The sequence below is a fragment of the Schistocerca americana genome, chromosome 7 (assembly GCF_021461395.2).
Source record: "Schistocerca americana isolate TAMUIC-IGC-003095 chromosome 7, iqSchAmer2.1, whole genome shotgun sequence".
Taxonomy (NCBI): Eukaryota; Metazoa; Arthropoda; class Insecta; order Orthoptera; family Acrididae; genus Schistocerca; species Schistocerca americana.
Window position 1 is genome coordinate 389,079,617 of NC_060125.1, and position 16,601 is coordinate 389,096,217.

The 16,601-nt window shown below is 41.1% G+C and overlaps 1 protein-coding gene across 1 annotated transcript in view; it reads left to right on the forward strand.

The window, feature by feature from the left end:
- Positions 1–7,404: 7,404 nt before the first annotated feature.
- Positions 7,405–16,601, forward strand: part of LOC124622008 (cytochrome P450 4C1-like) — a 77,500-nt gene continuing 68,303 nt past the window's right edge. Inside the window, exon 1 of the mRNA XM_047147559.1 lies at positions 7,405–7,620. Coding sequence (XP_047003515.1) covers positions 7,458–7,620 — 163 coding nt within the window. The 5' untranslated portion in view covers positions 7,405–7,457. The remainder of the gene's footprint in view (positions 7,621–16,601) is intronic.

Here is a 16,601-nt window from a genome sequence, read left to right on the forward strand (position 1 = left end):
AACAAATTGAATATTCGTAGTTCAGTTCAGTGCTGTTTAGAACTTGATGCATCCGTTTGTCTTAGGCTATAGAATTGAAAACGGTGGCAAATTTTAATTAAAGATTTTATCGAGTGTCTTGTTGGCTCTTTAATTTTGGAGAAATGTTATTGCTGTACTGAATTTGCTGCAGCTACTTGTTGTTTAAAACTACTGAACATGATTCAAAACTTTTAAAAATGTGTGTGAAATCCTATGGGACTTTACTGCTAAGGTCATCAGTCCCTAAGCTTACACACTACTTAACCTAAATTATCCCAAGGACAAACACACACACCCATGCCCGAGGGAGGACTCGAACCTCCGCCGGGTCCAGCCGCACAGTCCATGACTGCAGCACCCTAGACCGCTCGGCTAATCCCGCGCGGCTTCAAAACTTTTAATTAAGTATTCTTTTGTCATTGTTATTTGAGGGGGGGGGGCTAATATTTTAATTAGCTTAAGAAGTGTCACTTTTTTGTAAATGAAACTAAAAAAAATTGCGTTTTCAATAAACATATATTTTATACTGTTAACTCAGTAGACTCCCCACGGGATATTTCCTATGAGCCCCCAGTCCACCACCTCAAAAGATAAGTGAATAATCTTCTGTATGGTATTTATAGCTAAGTAATATGTGATTACAAAATTGACGTACCTACTGCGCACACTAGCTACCGTTAATGCAATTAAAATTATATCCACTAGTTTGTAGCCTCCAATAGCAAGGTACAAACACTAATGATTCGTTGTGATGGGCATACTTACCTATTTCTGTAAATAATCATACTTTGTAACGTGAGCTAACTTGTGATTCTTACTTATTAACGATGCAATAGGTATACTGTGATCCTTCTTCTAATTAAAATTCAAATATCTCTCGACGATAAAAATGTTGCTAGAAATTTGTCATCAAAATGTGTTAGTGTAATATTCGGATGTCTTAAGTTACCCCATTATGTACTTATCCACTTCAATTCCGTCGTTCTCTGTCTTTTGTCTAACGAATCATCTTTCAAGGAAACATAGACCTGTCCATGAGACTAGCTCAGTTTAGGGAGAATAAAAACATGCTGGGATCTTAAAATTTTCTCCTTACGAAGGATAAGTTTATTCACCGACTTTTTCAGACACACGCAGTCACTGCTGTGCACTAGCGCCAGTGTAAACCGAACTACTAAAATAATCGAACATGCCACAGAAATAACTATTGCCGCAGCCAGTTTCACCATAACATTTTAATATGCAAACACAGCTCCCCCACTTCAGATGTTGACGACTATGTGTTAGAGAACATGTTGGACTCTCGACACAGTTATTCCTTAAGTGAGTTATTGCACTGAACATAGTTCAAATTAATGGCTCCGCTTTTGTAAATAATCTATCTAGAACTCGAATAAAAGACCTTGTCAACCTTAGGACAACAACACTGTATAACAAATCTCAATTTCCGGAAATTACTATGTAGTGCCTATTAACGCAATATTTCTCACTTGACTCGTACCCACGAGCGCAGTTCAATTCAACAACCAATACCAGACCTAACCAGAAACCACTCGTCTTCACGGGATGGTTCTGTACAAGTCGACAAGTACAACAAACCGGAACGAAATCTGAATTTACGCCGCTTACAAATAACCATCACACCAAAATATCTTTAACCCTTTTAGTGCCAAATACGATCTGTCGTGATCCAGATTTTCGGCGAAAAATGCCAGTAACGACCTGATCGTGATGCCTTTCTCATTCGCTAGGAAATACTAACAACTTTGCCTTCAAGTGCGGAAGAAATGAATGAGAAAGGCATCACGATCAGATCGTTACTGGCATTTTTCGCCGAAAATCTTGATCACGATCAGATCGTATTTGGCACTAAAAGGGTTAAAAAAGTGACTTGTTAGCGTACAGCCATCAGCTAATAAGCCCTGAAGGATACGACAACCGATTTTAACATCTTAAGTAATCTCTTACTGAACGATAGCTCGAATTCCGCTCAAGCCCAAATCGTTACTGAACAATATAACCATAGGAATCAGTACTAACCTCTTTATAAAGCAATAAACGCAGTGTTTTGAACCACAATATTCACCTGCAGCCAACCTCTCGCGCTGGCTTACCCTACAGTTTAACGCCAACCCTGGTATTCCCAGACCGACAGACCCCCACGGTCAGACCACTTTTCTATATTCTCACGAAAATCTGTCATGAAGGTCATACTAAATTTTTAGGAACCATTAACTTTGAACAAACGAATAGCGTTGCAACCACTTTTAACAATTAAGTTGTTGTATGTCATGTATGCCGTCGGTGATTTTTCAGCGGCTGGCTGCCTCTTGGTGCATACTCTACATCTACATCTACATGGTTACTCTGCAATTCACACTTAAGTGCCTGGCAGAGGGCTCATCGAATCATTTTCATACTACTTCTCTACCATTCCACTCTCTAATGGCGGGTGGGAAAAAAGAACACCTAAATCTTTCCGTTCGAGCTGTGATTTCCCTTATTTTATTATGATGATCATTTCTCCCTACGTAGGTGGGTGTCAACAAAATATTTTCGCATTCGAAAGAGAAAGTTGGCGATTGAAATTTCATAAATAGATCTCGCCGCAAAGAAAACCGCCAGTGACTGCCACCGCAGCTCGCATATCATATTAGTGACACTCTCATCCCTATTCCGCGATAACACGAAACGGGCTGCCCTTCTTTGCACTTTTTCGATGTCCTCCGACAATCCTACCTGATAAGGATCCCACACCGCCCAGCAATATTCCAGCAGAGGACTGACAAGTGTTATGTAGGCTGTCTCTTTAGTGGGTTTGTCGCATCTTCTAGGTGTTCTGTCTACAAAGCGCAGTCTTTGTTTGGCCTTCCCCAATTATCTATGTGGTCTTCCCAATTTAAATTGCTCGTAATTGTAATTCCTAGGTATTTAGTCGAATTGACAGCCCTTAGATTTGTGCGATTTACCGTATACCCAAAATTTATCTGATTTCTTTTAGTAGCCATGTGGATGACCTTTTCTTTGCTTAGTGACAATTGCCACTTTTCGCACCGTACAGAAATTCTCTCTAGATTCTTTTGTAATTGGAATTGATCGCCTGATGATTTTACTAGACGGTAAATTACAGCATCATCTGCAAACAATCTAAGGGGGCTGCTCAGATTATCACCTAGATTATTTATGTAAATCAGGAACAGCAGAGGGCCTATGACACTACCTTGCGGAACGCCAGATATCTCTTCTGTTCTACTCGATGATTTACCGTCTATCACGACGAACTGTGACCTTTCTTCGCCGCTCATGTTGCTGGAAGGTTGGAAACACCCGATACCCACAGCTCGCAATCTTTCTACTCTTCTTCCGTCTATAACAACCTCTTCACAACAATTTTACATAAGGACACTACAGGCGAACATAACCACAACAACGTTTTAACTTAAAGTTAACATACAGTTGATCCGTACATAAGCTAAGGCGACTCGTTCATTCATGACGACAAGCGCAACATATTTTGACGCGTAACAGGTTCCTATCATGCCTGTAACATTAACTATTAAATGTGCAACCGTGCAACACTTGACTAGCGCACACTTACGTACCCCGTATTAACCCGTTGAGTCCCAACAGCATGAAACAAAAAATAATTTTAAAATTTCTTGAAAAACTCACCTTTATCGCCATAGTAAGCAACGAATACAAGAAAAAATTGTCACAAAGTAAACAATAAATTGTTTTAAAGTTGTGGTTTCACATTGGAACCACTGGCATGTACAGTTTTCAATCACACATCATTTCATGTAAGCCATTTTTCCTAGAAATAACCCCACATTCTCAAACCTCCATGAACTCATAATGCCTAAAACGAATTATAGTCCTAAAGAGCAAGTAAAAATGGGCCTAAATTCAATATATTTATATCAAAAGTACGTAGTCCTCTAGTGGTTTCATTTCGAAACCGCTCATAACAGCAGTAGTGCAAACTCAAAATTACGTTACAATAGCTGTTGGTATACTTACTTTCTCTGTCAATGAGTATATTTACTTTCTCTGTCAATGAACTCTTCAATATGAGCACTATGAAAAAGGAAGAAGAAACCCCCACATATCACAATCACGTAGCACAATCTCCGCACCGAACGTTGCTTTGAACGTCGTTAAGTGAGTGCTACAATGCACAGCACTCGTAGAACTACTCAGTGTGCCACTAAATGTCTCTGTCTTGCCTTAGCTTTGGCGGTGTCACGCAAAAGGCTCTGGTACATCAAAAAATAATAATAAATAAATAAAGTGGTGGTTTTAAATCCTCTTCTCGGGTTTGCTGTCGGACCATATTGTGCAAATCGCACAGTATTTCGTCGATACAGTTTTCGCCACCTTCAGGTGGTTACAGCTGCTGTTGTCACTGCGACTAATGATGGGCAAGCGGTGCAGTCGAAGTCTATCAGGTCAGAAGCAGGCAATACACGTGTGCGGGAAGACGCTCGGAGTTGGTGCTCAAAGTGACACCCACTGGCAGCCGTAGGAAGACCATTCGCGGGTGCGCTTGGGCAACGACTGTGCTGCCACACGCTCCTGTCATTAAAAACTGAATTCAGTCTCAGCAGTGCGTTGCGTCGAATGATGAACCGGAAGCTCTTGTTTCTGCTGTTGTGATTTAATAACAGCCAGTTCTGGATTCCAAGCGTCGTTTAATGCAAAACCTGCATCCCTATTGATAAGATTGTCTGCAGTACGGATATACAGGGTGGTCCATTGATAGTGACCGAGCCAAATATCTCACAAAATAAGCATCAAAAGAAAAAACTACAAAGAACGAAACTCGTATATCTTGAAGGGGGAAACCAGATGGCGCTATGGTTGGCCCGCTAGATGGTGCTGCCATAGGTCAAACGGATATCAACTGCGTTTTTTAAAATAGTAACCCCCCTTTTTATTACATATTCGGGTAGTACGTAAAGAAATACGAATGTTTTAGTTGGATCACTTTTTTCGCTTTGTGATAGATGGCGCTGTAATAGTCACAAACCTATAACTTAGTGGTATCACGTAACATTCCGGCAGTGTGGACTGTATTTGCTTCGTGATACATAACCCGTGTTAAAATGGACTGTTTACCAATTGCGGAAAAGGTCTATATGTATGGCTATTGTGATCAAAATGCCCAACGGTCGTGTGCTATGTATGCTGCTCGGTATTCAGGATGACATCATCCAAGTGTCCGGACCGTTCGCCGGATAGTTACGTTATTTAAGGAAACAGGATGTGTTCAGCCACATGTGAAACGTCAACCACGACCTGCAATAAATGATGATGCCCAAGTAGGTGTCGTAGCTGCTGTCGCGGCTAATCGGCACATCAGTAGCATACAAATTGCGCGAGAATCGGGAATCTCAAAAACGTCGGTGTTGAGAATGCTACATCAACATCTATTACACCGGTACCATATTTCTATGCACCGGGAATTGCATGGCGACGACTTTGAACATCATGTACAGTTCTGCCACTGGGCACAAGAGAAATTACGGGACAATGACAGATTTTTTGCACGCGTTCTATTTAGCGACGAAGTGTCATACACCAACAGCGGTAACGTAAACCGGCATGATATGCACTATTGGGCAACGGAAAATCCACGATGGCTGCGACAAGTGGAACATCAGCGAACTTGGCGGGTTAATGTATGGTGCGGCATTATGGGAGGAAGGATAATTGGCCCCCATTTTATCGATGGCAATCTAAATGGTGCAATGTATGCTGATTTCCTACGTACTGTTCTATCGATGTAACTACAAGATGTTTCACTGCATGACAGAATGGCGATGTACTTCGAACATGATGGATGTCCGACACATATCACGCGTGCGGTTGAAGCGATATTGAATAGCATATTTCATAACAGGCGGATTGGTCGTCGAAGCACCATATCGTGGCCCGCACGTTAACCGGATTTGACGTCCCCGGATTTCTTTCTGTGGTTAAACTTGAAGGATATTTGCTATCCTGATTCACCGACAACGCCTTACACCATGCGTCAGCGCATTGTCAATGCATGTGCGAACATTTCGGAAGGCAAACTACTCGCTGTTGAGAGGAATGTCGTTACATGTATTGCCAAATGCATTGAGGTTGACGGACATAATTTTGAGCATTTATTGCATTAATGTGGTATTTACAGGTAATCATGCTGTAACAGTATGCGTTCTCAGAAATGATAAGTTCACAAAGGTACATGTATCGCATTGGATCAACCGAAATAAAATGTTGAAACGTTCCTTCGTTCTGTATATTAATAATAAAAAACCTACCTGTTACCAACTGTTCGTCGAAAATTGTGAGCTATATGTCTGTGACTATTACAGCGCCATGTATCACAAAGTGAAAAAAATGGTCCAACTAAAACATTCATATTTCTTTACGTACTATACGAATATGTAATAAAACGTGAGGTTTCCTATTTTAAAAAACGTAGTTGATATCCGTTTGAGCTATGGCAGCGCCATCTAGCGGGCCAACCATAGCGTCATCTGGTTTCCCACTTCAAGCTAGACAAGTTTCGTTCTTTGAACTTTTTTTGTTTGATGCTTATTTCGTGAGATATTTGGCCCGTTCACGATCAATGGACCATCCTGTATATGGTCTCCGTAAGAACACAGTCCCAGAACAATGATGCTGAGAGTAATACATCAGTCTTATCGTAAGACATGCGATTTCCCGTGTCCAAGGAGTGCTCCGCTACTGTTGATTTATGATGTTGCCCCAGAAGTGTATGACGATGGTGTTCAACACAACTCTTTTGCACGGTTCGGCAGGTAAGGTTTCCCACATAGGCATGGCATCTTATATATGCGTAGTTTCCTAACACCAAGATTGTCTCTGAACAAGCACAACAAATTCCTCAGTTTTGCTGGTAGGCGACTTGAGGTCGTGTCCCGTGGGGATTTTTTTCTATTCTTTAAGCGAAGCCGCCAAAATACGGTAAGAAGTCCGTTGCAGTGGATGCCTTCGTATCTTTATTTACGTCCCCGCTTTGAACTTGCTTAGAACGGAATGCATGGCGTACCTGTCTGTCACAGTAGCCGTTCTGTTCAACATCGTCCTTACGTGCTGTAGCTCACCGGGCAGACTGTCGGTTTCAGAGGAAAACCACTTAGTCCCTAAGGGTAAATTAAGCGGGATCGAACTCGCAAATGACTGCTGTCTGAAGCTAAACCAATGCTAGCAGCCGCTGCGATGTTCACTGGTGACCCCTCCCGCGTATCCCCGATACTCAGCAGCGCATTGTGCTAGTCCTGCGAACCAGCTGTTTTGCGGCGGTGGGGGAAGTCTGAAGGTCGGCCTCTGCCGCGCACAACTGCAGCAGTCTTAGTCCACACCTCGGCGCTCAGTCTCGTCCGTGTGTCGCTACCGGCAACATTTTGAGACGGCTCCGAGCGATGCTCGACTTAACAGCGCTTCTGTTGACGATCATCGTGGTCGCAGTGTCTGCGAGCATCATTTCCAGGAAATGGCGTTGGAGCCAGGTCGAGAAACTTCCAGGCCATGTAGCTCTGCCCCTCCTAGGGACCACTTACGTCGATTTCTTCACGAAACGTGAAGGTAAGCAGACGTTTGCGCTCTTCTTTAGTTTTCATACGTCTCTTACGGAGTGCGTACAGAGGGAATTTCTTAATATTATTCATCTTCCTTGCTATTCCAGTGGCTGACTGATGAAGAGTAAAAGATAATCTCTGCGTATTACCTTGCAACTGCAAGACCAACACCACAGTATCAGATACCTATATTTTTACTGTGCCCGCCTTGTAACGTGGCAGTGACAACGAATGTTAAATGTTTCGTACTAACTTTAAATATTTTTGGCCCTGTATAGATCGAAAGAAGTGGTATCTGATACTCCCTGTAGAACTATTATAATCGTAGGCGGTTAAAACTGATGGTTTCCTAATAATCATCGAGAGATAATTACTGTATGATTCTTTATAGATCACTCAGATTTTGTATTACGTCTTCGACTAGATACGCCAAGAGCAATGCGTTCTCGTAACAGTTAAAAAAACTAGAAGCTATACCAACACTTAATTCATTTTGTTCGGCAATGAGATTATATTTATTATTTTTTAAAAAAAAAAACTTCTAACTGAAGATGGAATGACGGTGGTTTTTAATGTGCGGCCAACTGTCCGAGCGTTATTTTCGCCTCAGAGATATCACAACGCAGCCAGTTGCATAAAAAGAAATTAATTGTTTCAATGGGAAAAATTTGAAAACTTCGATTTTCTTTCTTAAAACTTCTTTTGCATCTGAATTTGCAAATTAGTGGTCCCGCTTCACCTCTGTATTATTTAAATCTGTGCAAAATTAGAAGTATATCAACATTAAAACTGCGTTATTATGAATGACATTTTCGATCTAAAAACATAAAAACGTGATGCTGGCCCACTGATACGTTGTTATACAAGAAAATTATTACACTAGTTGGCGTGGTGTTGCGTAATAAAACAAACTGATACTCCCACCAATTCTCTAGCCCAGGGCTTCCCAACGCGTGGTGCGCGGAACCCTTAGGGGTCCGCCGGCTCTTTCTAGGGGGTCCGCAGCCACCTTTCACCAAATCGTGCAAAATAGTGAGTAAAAGAATTGAATAAAAATGTGAAAATCAAATTCATCACTATTTTTTTCCTGTGAAAAACGTGTACTTTTTTTACTTTAGGTCATATTCCTAAGCAGCCTTTGCGGTTCCTAAGTGAGAACGCATACACAGTTTAGTGCCGGAGAATGCGGCTTCTCTGATCGACTGTTTCACAACAATACGGGGGTTGTTTGTGCGCAGGATCACGGCGCTAGATGCGCTGAAACCTATTACGCATGCGCAGAGCGAGCTTTGTTGACCAATCAGTGCTCGCTGGCTTGTATGCGGCCACAGGCATCATTAAATGTTGAACTTGCTTTGTCAGTGCACCACCTATATCATAAGTCGATTTTTGAACAGTTTATTACTTCTGACATGCATCGGTGGCTGAAGTCCGGATCATTGAAGAAGGGTGCAGTTTCTCCATCGCCTTCACAACAAGGGAAGTTTCCAGTTCAAATGGATGAGGAGGGAGGACGACCAAAGGAAGAACAATCACAAGGAGCTCCACAGCCGGATTTATTATCTGAAAACACTGCAAGTACTCCATTGCTTGCAAGATCCTGTGGAAGTGGAATAACGAAGAAGCGAAAGTACAATGAAAGCTATTTAGAAATGGGCTTTATGGAGACAAAGGAGGGTAAAGCTCAGTGTGTAATTTGTGCACGAGTCTTTCCAAACAGTTTAATGGTTCCAGTTAAATTGCACCATCATTTTGAAGGTACTCACCCAGATTTCCAGGCTAAAGACATTGATTTTTTCAAAAGGAAGAGTGCTGAACTAGCTGGTTCTCAGCATTGCATGAAAACTCATGCAAAAACAATTAATGAAAATTCATTAAAAGCTTCTTTCTTGGTTAGTTATCGAGTGGCAAAAATAGGCAAAGCTCATACCATTGCAGGAAATCTCATAAAGCCGTGTGTTGAAGATATTGTTTTTTCCATGCCAGACGAAAAGGCAGTAAAGTTTGTATCTTCGGTGACGTTATCAAACAGTACTATCAAGAAGCGCATTGTTGAAATGTCAAATGATGTGAAAGACACTCTTGTTTCTTGCATCCAACACAATTCATTTTCTCTGCAGGTAGATGAATCCACTGATTTTGCAGGATTAGCGATTTCAATGGCTTTTGTCCGTTATGAATATTCTGGATGTTTTGAGGAGGGCCTCTTATTGTGCAGACTACTACCTGCCAACACAACAGGTGCTGAAATATTCAGTCCATTTGATGATTTTTTAAGGACTAACGAAGTTTCATGGTCTAATTGCATAGATGTGAGCGCAGATGGTGCAAAAGCTATGACGGATCCTACAGTTGGAGCAATAACGAAAATAAAAGAAAACGCCAAGAATTGCAGCAGTAGCCATTGTGCTCTCCACAGATATGCTTTAGCTATGAAACAAATGCCTGTTTCGTTCAAGAAAGTTTTAGACGAATCCATTCAAATCATTAACAACATGAAATCAAGGCCGTTGAAGTCAAGACTTTTCACAATACTTTGTGAAGATATGGGAAGCCTTCATCGTTCCCTGCTTCTCCACACAGAGGTGAGGTGGCTCTCACGTGGGAATGCACTGTCTCGGTTGTACGAATTAAGATTGGAAGTCTTAGCTTTCCTTTATGAGCATAACACGAAATTATCAGACCTTATTAATGACGAAAATTGGTAGTGTATACTTGCCAATTTGTCAGATATTTTCTCCAAAATTAATGAAATGAGTATTTCACTCCAAGGGCAAAGTTAAACAAAGGTCAGTGCTATCGACAAAGTTCGAGCTTTCAAAAGGAAAATCAGTTTTTAGGCAGAGAGTGTCGAGGAGGGGGAGGTTGAGTGTTTTCCTCTTCTCAAGGAGTTTTTGAAAAACAGAACATTGGCGCTTGGGAAGAATTTGTTTCATCAAATTCTGGAACATCTCCGAAGCTTGATGTCATTGTTGGAGTATTTTTTCCCAACAGCTGAAGATGAGAAGCTGCAGAAATACGAATGGGTGGTCAACCCATTCACTATGTCCAAAAAGCCAAACATTCTATCATCAAATGAATATGATTTGTTGATAGAAATTGCCACAGACCCCACCTTGAAATCAAGTTTTGACACTGACGGCTACTCACACTTTTGGATTCCGTTTTGATAGCAAGAAATACAACCCCCTTGTTGAAAAGGCAAAACATGTACTTCTTCCGTTTGCCAAACATACATGTGTGAATCTGGATTCTCGATCTATGCTCCCCACAAAACTAAGTACCGAAGCTGTCTAGATGCGGAACCAAACATCCGTCTCCAGTTGTCAAGAACTGAACCTAACTTTTCAAAATTGTGTGAGCACAAGTACCCTCAACCATCACATTAGTATTCCATTATTATTCCTGCAGACTCATCTACAGTGAAGAAGAGCTATAACACTGTAGGAATTTTGTTTCTGTCTTCTATCACTTACAAAATAATTACTAATTGAATTCAGTTGGCATTGATATTATTGTTGCGAAAATTAAAATGATCTCTAAAGCTAATTTCTTTTCTTTATAGTATATTCCGTCCTCTCAAATAAAAATATGGCCTGCCTATACTTCAATTACAATTACTTGTTATTACTCTGACACTATATTGTGCCAACTGGCTACGAGCATAAACAAATGAAGACTTTTCACATGCCACCTTGTAAAAGGTAAACCTCCTCTGCCAGAATTGTTTCCTTTCCGAAAAAAAGTCATACCTTCTGTGAAATGCTTTGTCTTCTTATGTAGAAATAAGAGAGTCTGTTTGTTTTCCTAACTTATTTACAGTGAAGGCTGACTGCCACGATATAGTGTCCAAGTAGTAGTTGAAGTTGCAGCTGTGGCTAAACTGTTACAACGCCACCTGCTAGCTGCCGCCTATGGACTGACAGCTGCCGTTCAGCGGATACGCAAAGACATAAAAATAAGTAGACTTTCCGAGCTGTTTACATGGGCACGAAAATCGATTGTGGAACTGGAAAATGTCTTTATACAAGCAGATTTCCAGAATCGATTTTGAAGTGTTTATCGACCAACCAAAAGCGGAAGTGCAAAGCTTACGAAATCCGGTTTTGGAAACGCATGTAAACCGGGTGAAAGTATTCCAACACATTCCACAACAGATGTCACAATAGTCCCTTAATGGCAATTCCTTAGCCTCTTTTCTCTCATGATGTGTTTGTATCATGGGTCTACCTCTTTTCTTCACAGTCGGAATGGCCACGCACATGTGTGTGTGTGTGTGTGCATGTGTGTGTGTGTGTGTGTGTGTGTGTGTGTGATCCTTAGCGGAAGTTAAACTTAGGTTAATAGTGTGTAAGACTAGGGACTGATGACATCAGCAGTTAAGTCCCATAGACTTTACATACACTTGAACATTTTTCTTCTGATTTCACGAAAAACCACACACACGCACCACTGTTACGAAATATGCATGCTCCTTACACAACAGTAGCCAAACAGTGGAAGTGAACAGACCACAAGCAGCAGCTTGTCAACAGCAAACAGTTTGGACGTGACGTTGATTGCTCTTGGAGGAAGGCAGCTCCAAAGTGTGAAATGTCAATTACCAAGTAATTTTAATCAGACTATAGTGTGTTGAACAAAGGGAGTAAATCCACTAATAAGTGTCTGGATACAGTGGGAATTCAAATTGGATCATTAATTTCAAGTTGTTTTCATTCATTTCTAAACCAAAGACTATTGATACTTCAGGGGAGCGAGGGGGGGGGGGGGAGGTTCAAGGTTCATTGGGAACGTGGCACTTGCGTTACGAAGCTTTCAGTTCCCATGGGTTCCGCTCTGAAATTTAAAATTACTGTGCTCTTGACTGCCTAGGGGTCCGCCATGGATTTTCGACTGAAGAAGGGATGCGCGAGCTGAAAACGTTGGGAAGCCCTGCTCTAACCATATCCAACCTACTCTTTCCACTTAACAAGAATAATACAAAAACCGGAGCAAATCCTACATGTCTCGCCCACTTTCACCTTCTTTTTTTAACCCCATTCTTAGGCATTACCCTCTACCCTGCATTCAACTCTACCACTTTTATTTTACACAATATTTGGCGCATTATAGAGAAATACATTCATCAACGTAACAATGAAAACACGTACCTTCTCGCGTATCAACAATAAAAGTGCAGAATCTTATAAATCACCATGTTCCATGTGAGGCTTAACTCACTCAATAAAAACTTCCAATGACTCTCAAAACAGACAAAGGGGTAGCGCTTTAACTCTTTACAGTGGTTTCGATAGTCATGGTTTCGCTTCTTGCGACCACTGAATGGTGGCGTTGTCGTCCAGTCGTCTCTGCCGTCACCACATTCTCTCAAACAGCGTAATAGATATGAAACATTACACTAAAACCACAATTAGACAAAAAACTAAAATCCGTAGGCCGAAGTGGTGTCTCGCAGCTGGGTGTATGTATGTAACAAATACAGGGCCGAAAAATTGCAGTTATCCACAGACATCGTTCTCATAGTTTCACAAAACGCGCTTATGTTTAACAGCAGATTTAAGAGGAGGAAGATCACACGCTGACTGACTTTGTGACGGGTAAAAAATTGTGCTTCATTTTCAACGTAACCCGCTTGAGGTTAGTGAAAAACTTTTCATTGAGAGTAGATTTTATTCCACATGCCTTGAGAAAGGAATATCTGCAAAATGTTCTTCGACACCTCGCATAATCTCTTTGTTAGCTTTGAAACTTATTTATTTGTCAAACTATCTTTGTCGTAAGGAGTTTTAGCCTTCACTTATTTTCACTCATCATCCATTCCTTTATTCCATACTGTTTGGTCCAAAACACTGCGTGGTATTCCACATTGTTAAACTTGCAAATAAACAATGAGAAGAAATCCTTTTTGCTTCACAGAAATACTGATCATTACCTCTCCTCTAAACAGTTTTTGGTTCGACAGTAAAACATGGGTTCTGTGAGCTACTTCATAAATGTTTCATTGTCTATTGTCCGCTACCATAGTCATCTTTCTCACGTTCTCTTCTGCGGTTACAGTTTTTGAACGTCCTTCTGGTGGGTTATCAACAAAAGAAGAACGGAGATGTTGAATTCTACCGCCCATTTCTGTTTGAAATGAATGAGCAGACACCTAATAAGCCTTATTGACTCATGATGACTTCTTCGTAGATGATAAACAATTTTGCGATATGGTGGTATTTCATATTATCCTTTTCGAAACACGTCACTGCCGTTTTGGAACGCTGTACTGGCAGAATTAAAACAAATGTATGGTAGCCTGAACATTTTTCCCTTTGCTCTCGTGAACTAACTGTAGAAATAATGTGGCGTTCTGCGAATGAATGATATAGGAAGGCAACTGAACGTTATTTCTAATCATGATTCGCGGATTTTGTGAGACGTGGTTCACTGAGAACATTTATTACTTTCTGGGACCATGGTGTTTACAAACACTTCCGGAACCAGGACCTTGTGTGTTCTCAACAACGTTCTTTCACAGACCTGTCGAGGTTGCACACGAGCAGATCACACCGGCTCTCAAAGCAGTATTCCTACTACCTATCACATTTATCAGGAATGACGTCATCGGTTACTGTCTCGAAAACACGTCATACGAAGCAAACACGCGATAGCACGCGAGTAACGATGTACTAGGCGCGACCGCGTTCCTTAAATGAACTGACGCAATGTCGGCTGTCGTTCAAGTGAGTTATCCTTTTACAACCGCAGTTGTCGACGGCGAATTGCAACTAACAATAAACGGTAACAGGTACATCTCTGAAATGTAGACTATGATAATTATGTTTCCTATATTAACAGAGAGCATTTCCCTCCAATACAAACGTCTTTTACCGATTTACATAACATTTTAGTTCTAACAGTGATGAAGTTAAATGATTTATCTTCTCTTATTCCTGTAAGTGTTTGGTAGTGCAGTACCATCGTTAATGGCATTCACAAGTTGCGACATGTCGTGAATCGAACAGTGGTCCAGTTAGTGATACTGAATTGTAAAATTTAGTGTGTTATCACTGTGTGCTAACATGAGCAGAACAGGTTTGACATTTTGGTGCTGAAGTGCACACCTCACGACCCATCATCGTTGCTCTTACAACTCCATTCCTGCTCCTGTTTTGAACGAGCACCGAGAAGTATGTGGACCGTTTTCTCATTTGTAATCATTCCTGGGTGAATTAATTTACTGTAGCTGTTCACGAATTCCTATTTTCGTTGACTGGTGTGTAGTGTTACTAGCTTCCAAATTCTCAAGTATATTTCGCAATGAATACGTGTACATATGCATGCCTGTTTATTGGTTTCTCATGTTCATTCACGCTCTTCCTTTTAAGATATAACGAACAGGAGTAAGTCCTTGCTTTAACCAAAACGCAACAACCCTTTTATAATATTCGTATGAAACACCTTTTTTCTTCGGTATTCCAACTCATTTGATGAGATTCGCCGCGAATCCCTCTCTTGTGCCCACCACTTAATCTGAGAATAGCACTTGCACCTACGTCTTCAATAAGTTCTATGCTCTGTCTTATCCCACATTTTTTCGCTCTTCAAGCCCCTTTAGTACCATGGAAGTTATTCCTTGATATTTTAACGCCTGTCAAAAATCGTCTTGTCCTTTCTTCTTCTATATATTCTCCACATGATCTTGGCCTTCCTCATATCATATCAGCACATCTAATTTCCCACAACCTCCTGTAGCGCATTTCAGACGCTTCGATTCTCTTCTTTTCCGGTTTTCCCGCAATCCATGATTAACTACTACACATTGCCCCAAACATACATTCTCAGAAATGTCTTTCTCAAATTAAGACCTGTGATACATAATAATAGGAAGCTTCTTTTGAAAATGATGGAGTGCAGCAATTAATCGTCCTTTCATTTCAGGTTTTATTAAAGCAAATCTAGATTTCGGCTAGTGCCTAGCCACTATCACTGCAGTACATCATAGTTTCAATACATGTCCTAGCATGTCAGTCCCCTGTTGTTCGGGCTTCTATCACAGTTCATTCAAGACTTTTGAATGAACTGTGACCGAAGCAATCTAGATTTGCTTTAATAAAACCTGACAGGAAACGACGGCAGATTTCTGTGCTCCATCATTTTGAAAGTCATATCATTGAGTGCTCCCACTTGCTTAAGGGAAGGTAACTTGATAAAGCTTCTTTTGGCCAGGAACCGCCCTCTGTGCCTGTGGCCATTGCTTTTCACGTCCTCCCTGCTACGTCCGTCATGTGTTATTTTGATTGCAAGATGGCAGATTTCCTTTGGTTTGTCTGTTTTGTGGACCGAACATTGGATGTTAAGTTTTTCGATAATCTGATTTCTGCTGCTTCTCTTTCTTCGATTTACTCTAAATCAATGACGTGTGCTCGTTACACGACAATCCATTCAAGGTTTCCTACAGTTCATCGTCTTTCACGGAGCATAACAATGTCATCAACTGATCTGACCATTGACATCCTTCCATATTGAATTCTATCCACTCCTGAACTTTTCTTTTATGTCCAACATTGCTTCCCCGATGTATAGATTAAACAGTATGGGCGAAAAACTACAAATGGCTCTGACGACTATGGGACTTAACATCTGAGGTCATCAGTCCCGTAGAACTTAGAACTACTTTAAACTAACGAACCTAAGGACATCACACACATCGATGCCCGAGGCAGGATTCGAACCTTCGACCGTTGCAGTCGCGCGGTTCAGGACTGAAGCGCCTAGAACCGCCCGGTCACCGCGGCCGGCGAAAAACTACATACCTGTCATAGAATATCTATTCGAAGCACATGCTTTTTTGTTTTTGGTGTTGTTGTTGATGTTGCTGTTGCACTTCTCCCTTATTCATTTTAGTTTCTCCTTCAGGGGGGAAAATGATATCGAATGAATAAAATGTTTAGTGCACAATTTTACATTTGTCTTGAATTGGGCCATAAGTATCTTTCAGTGGCG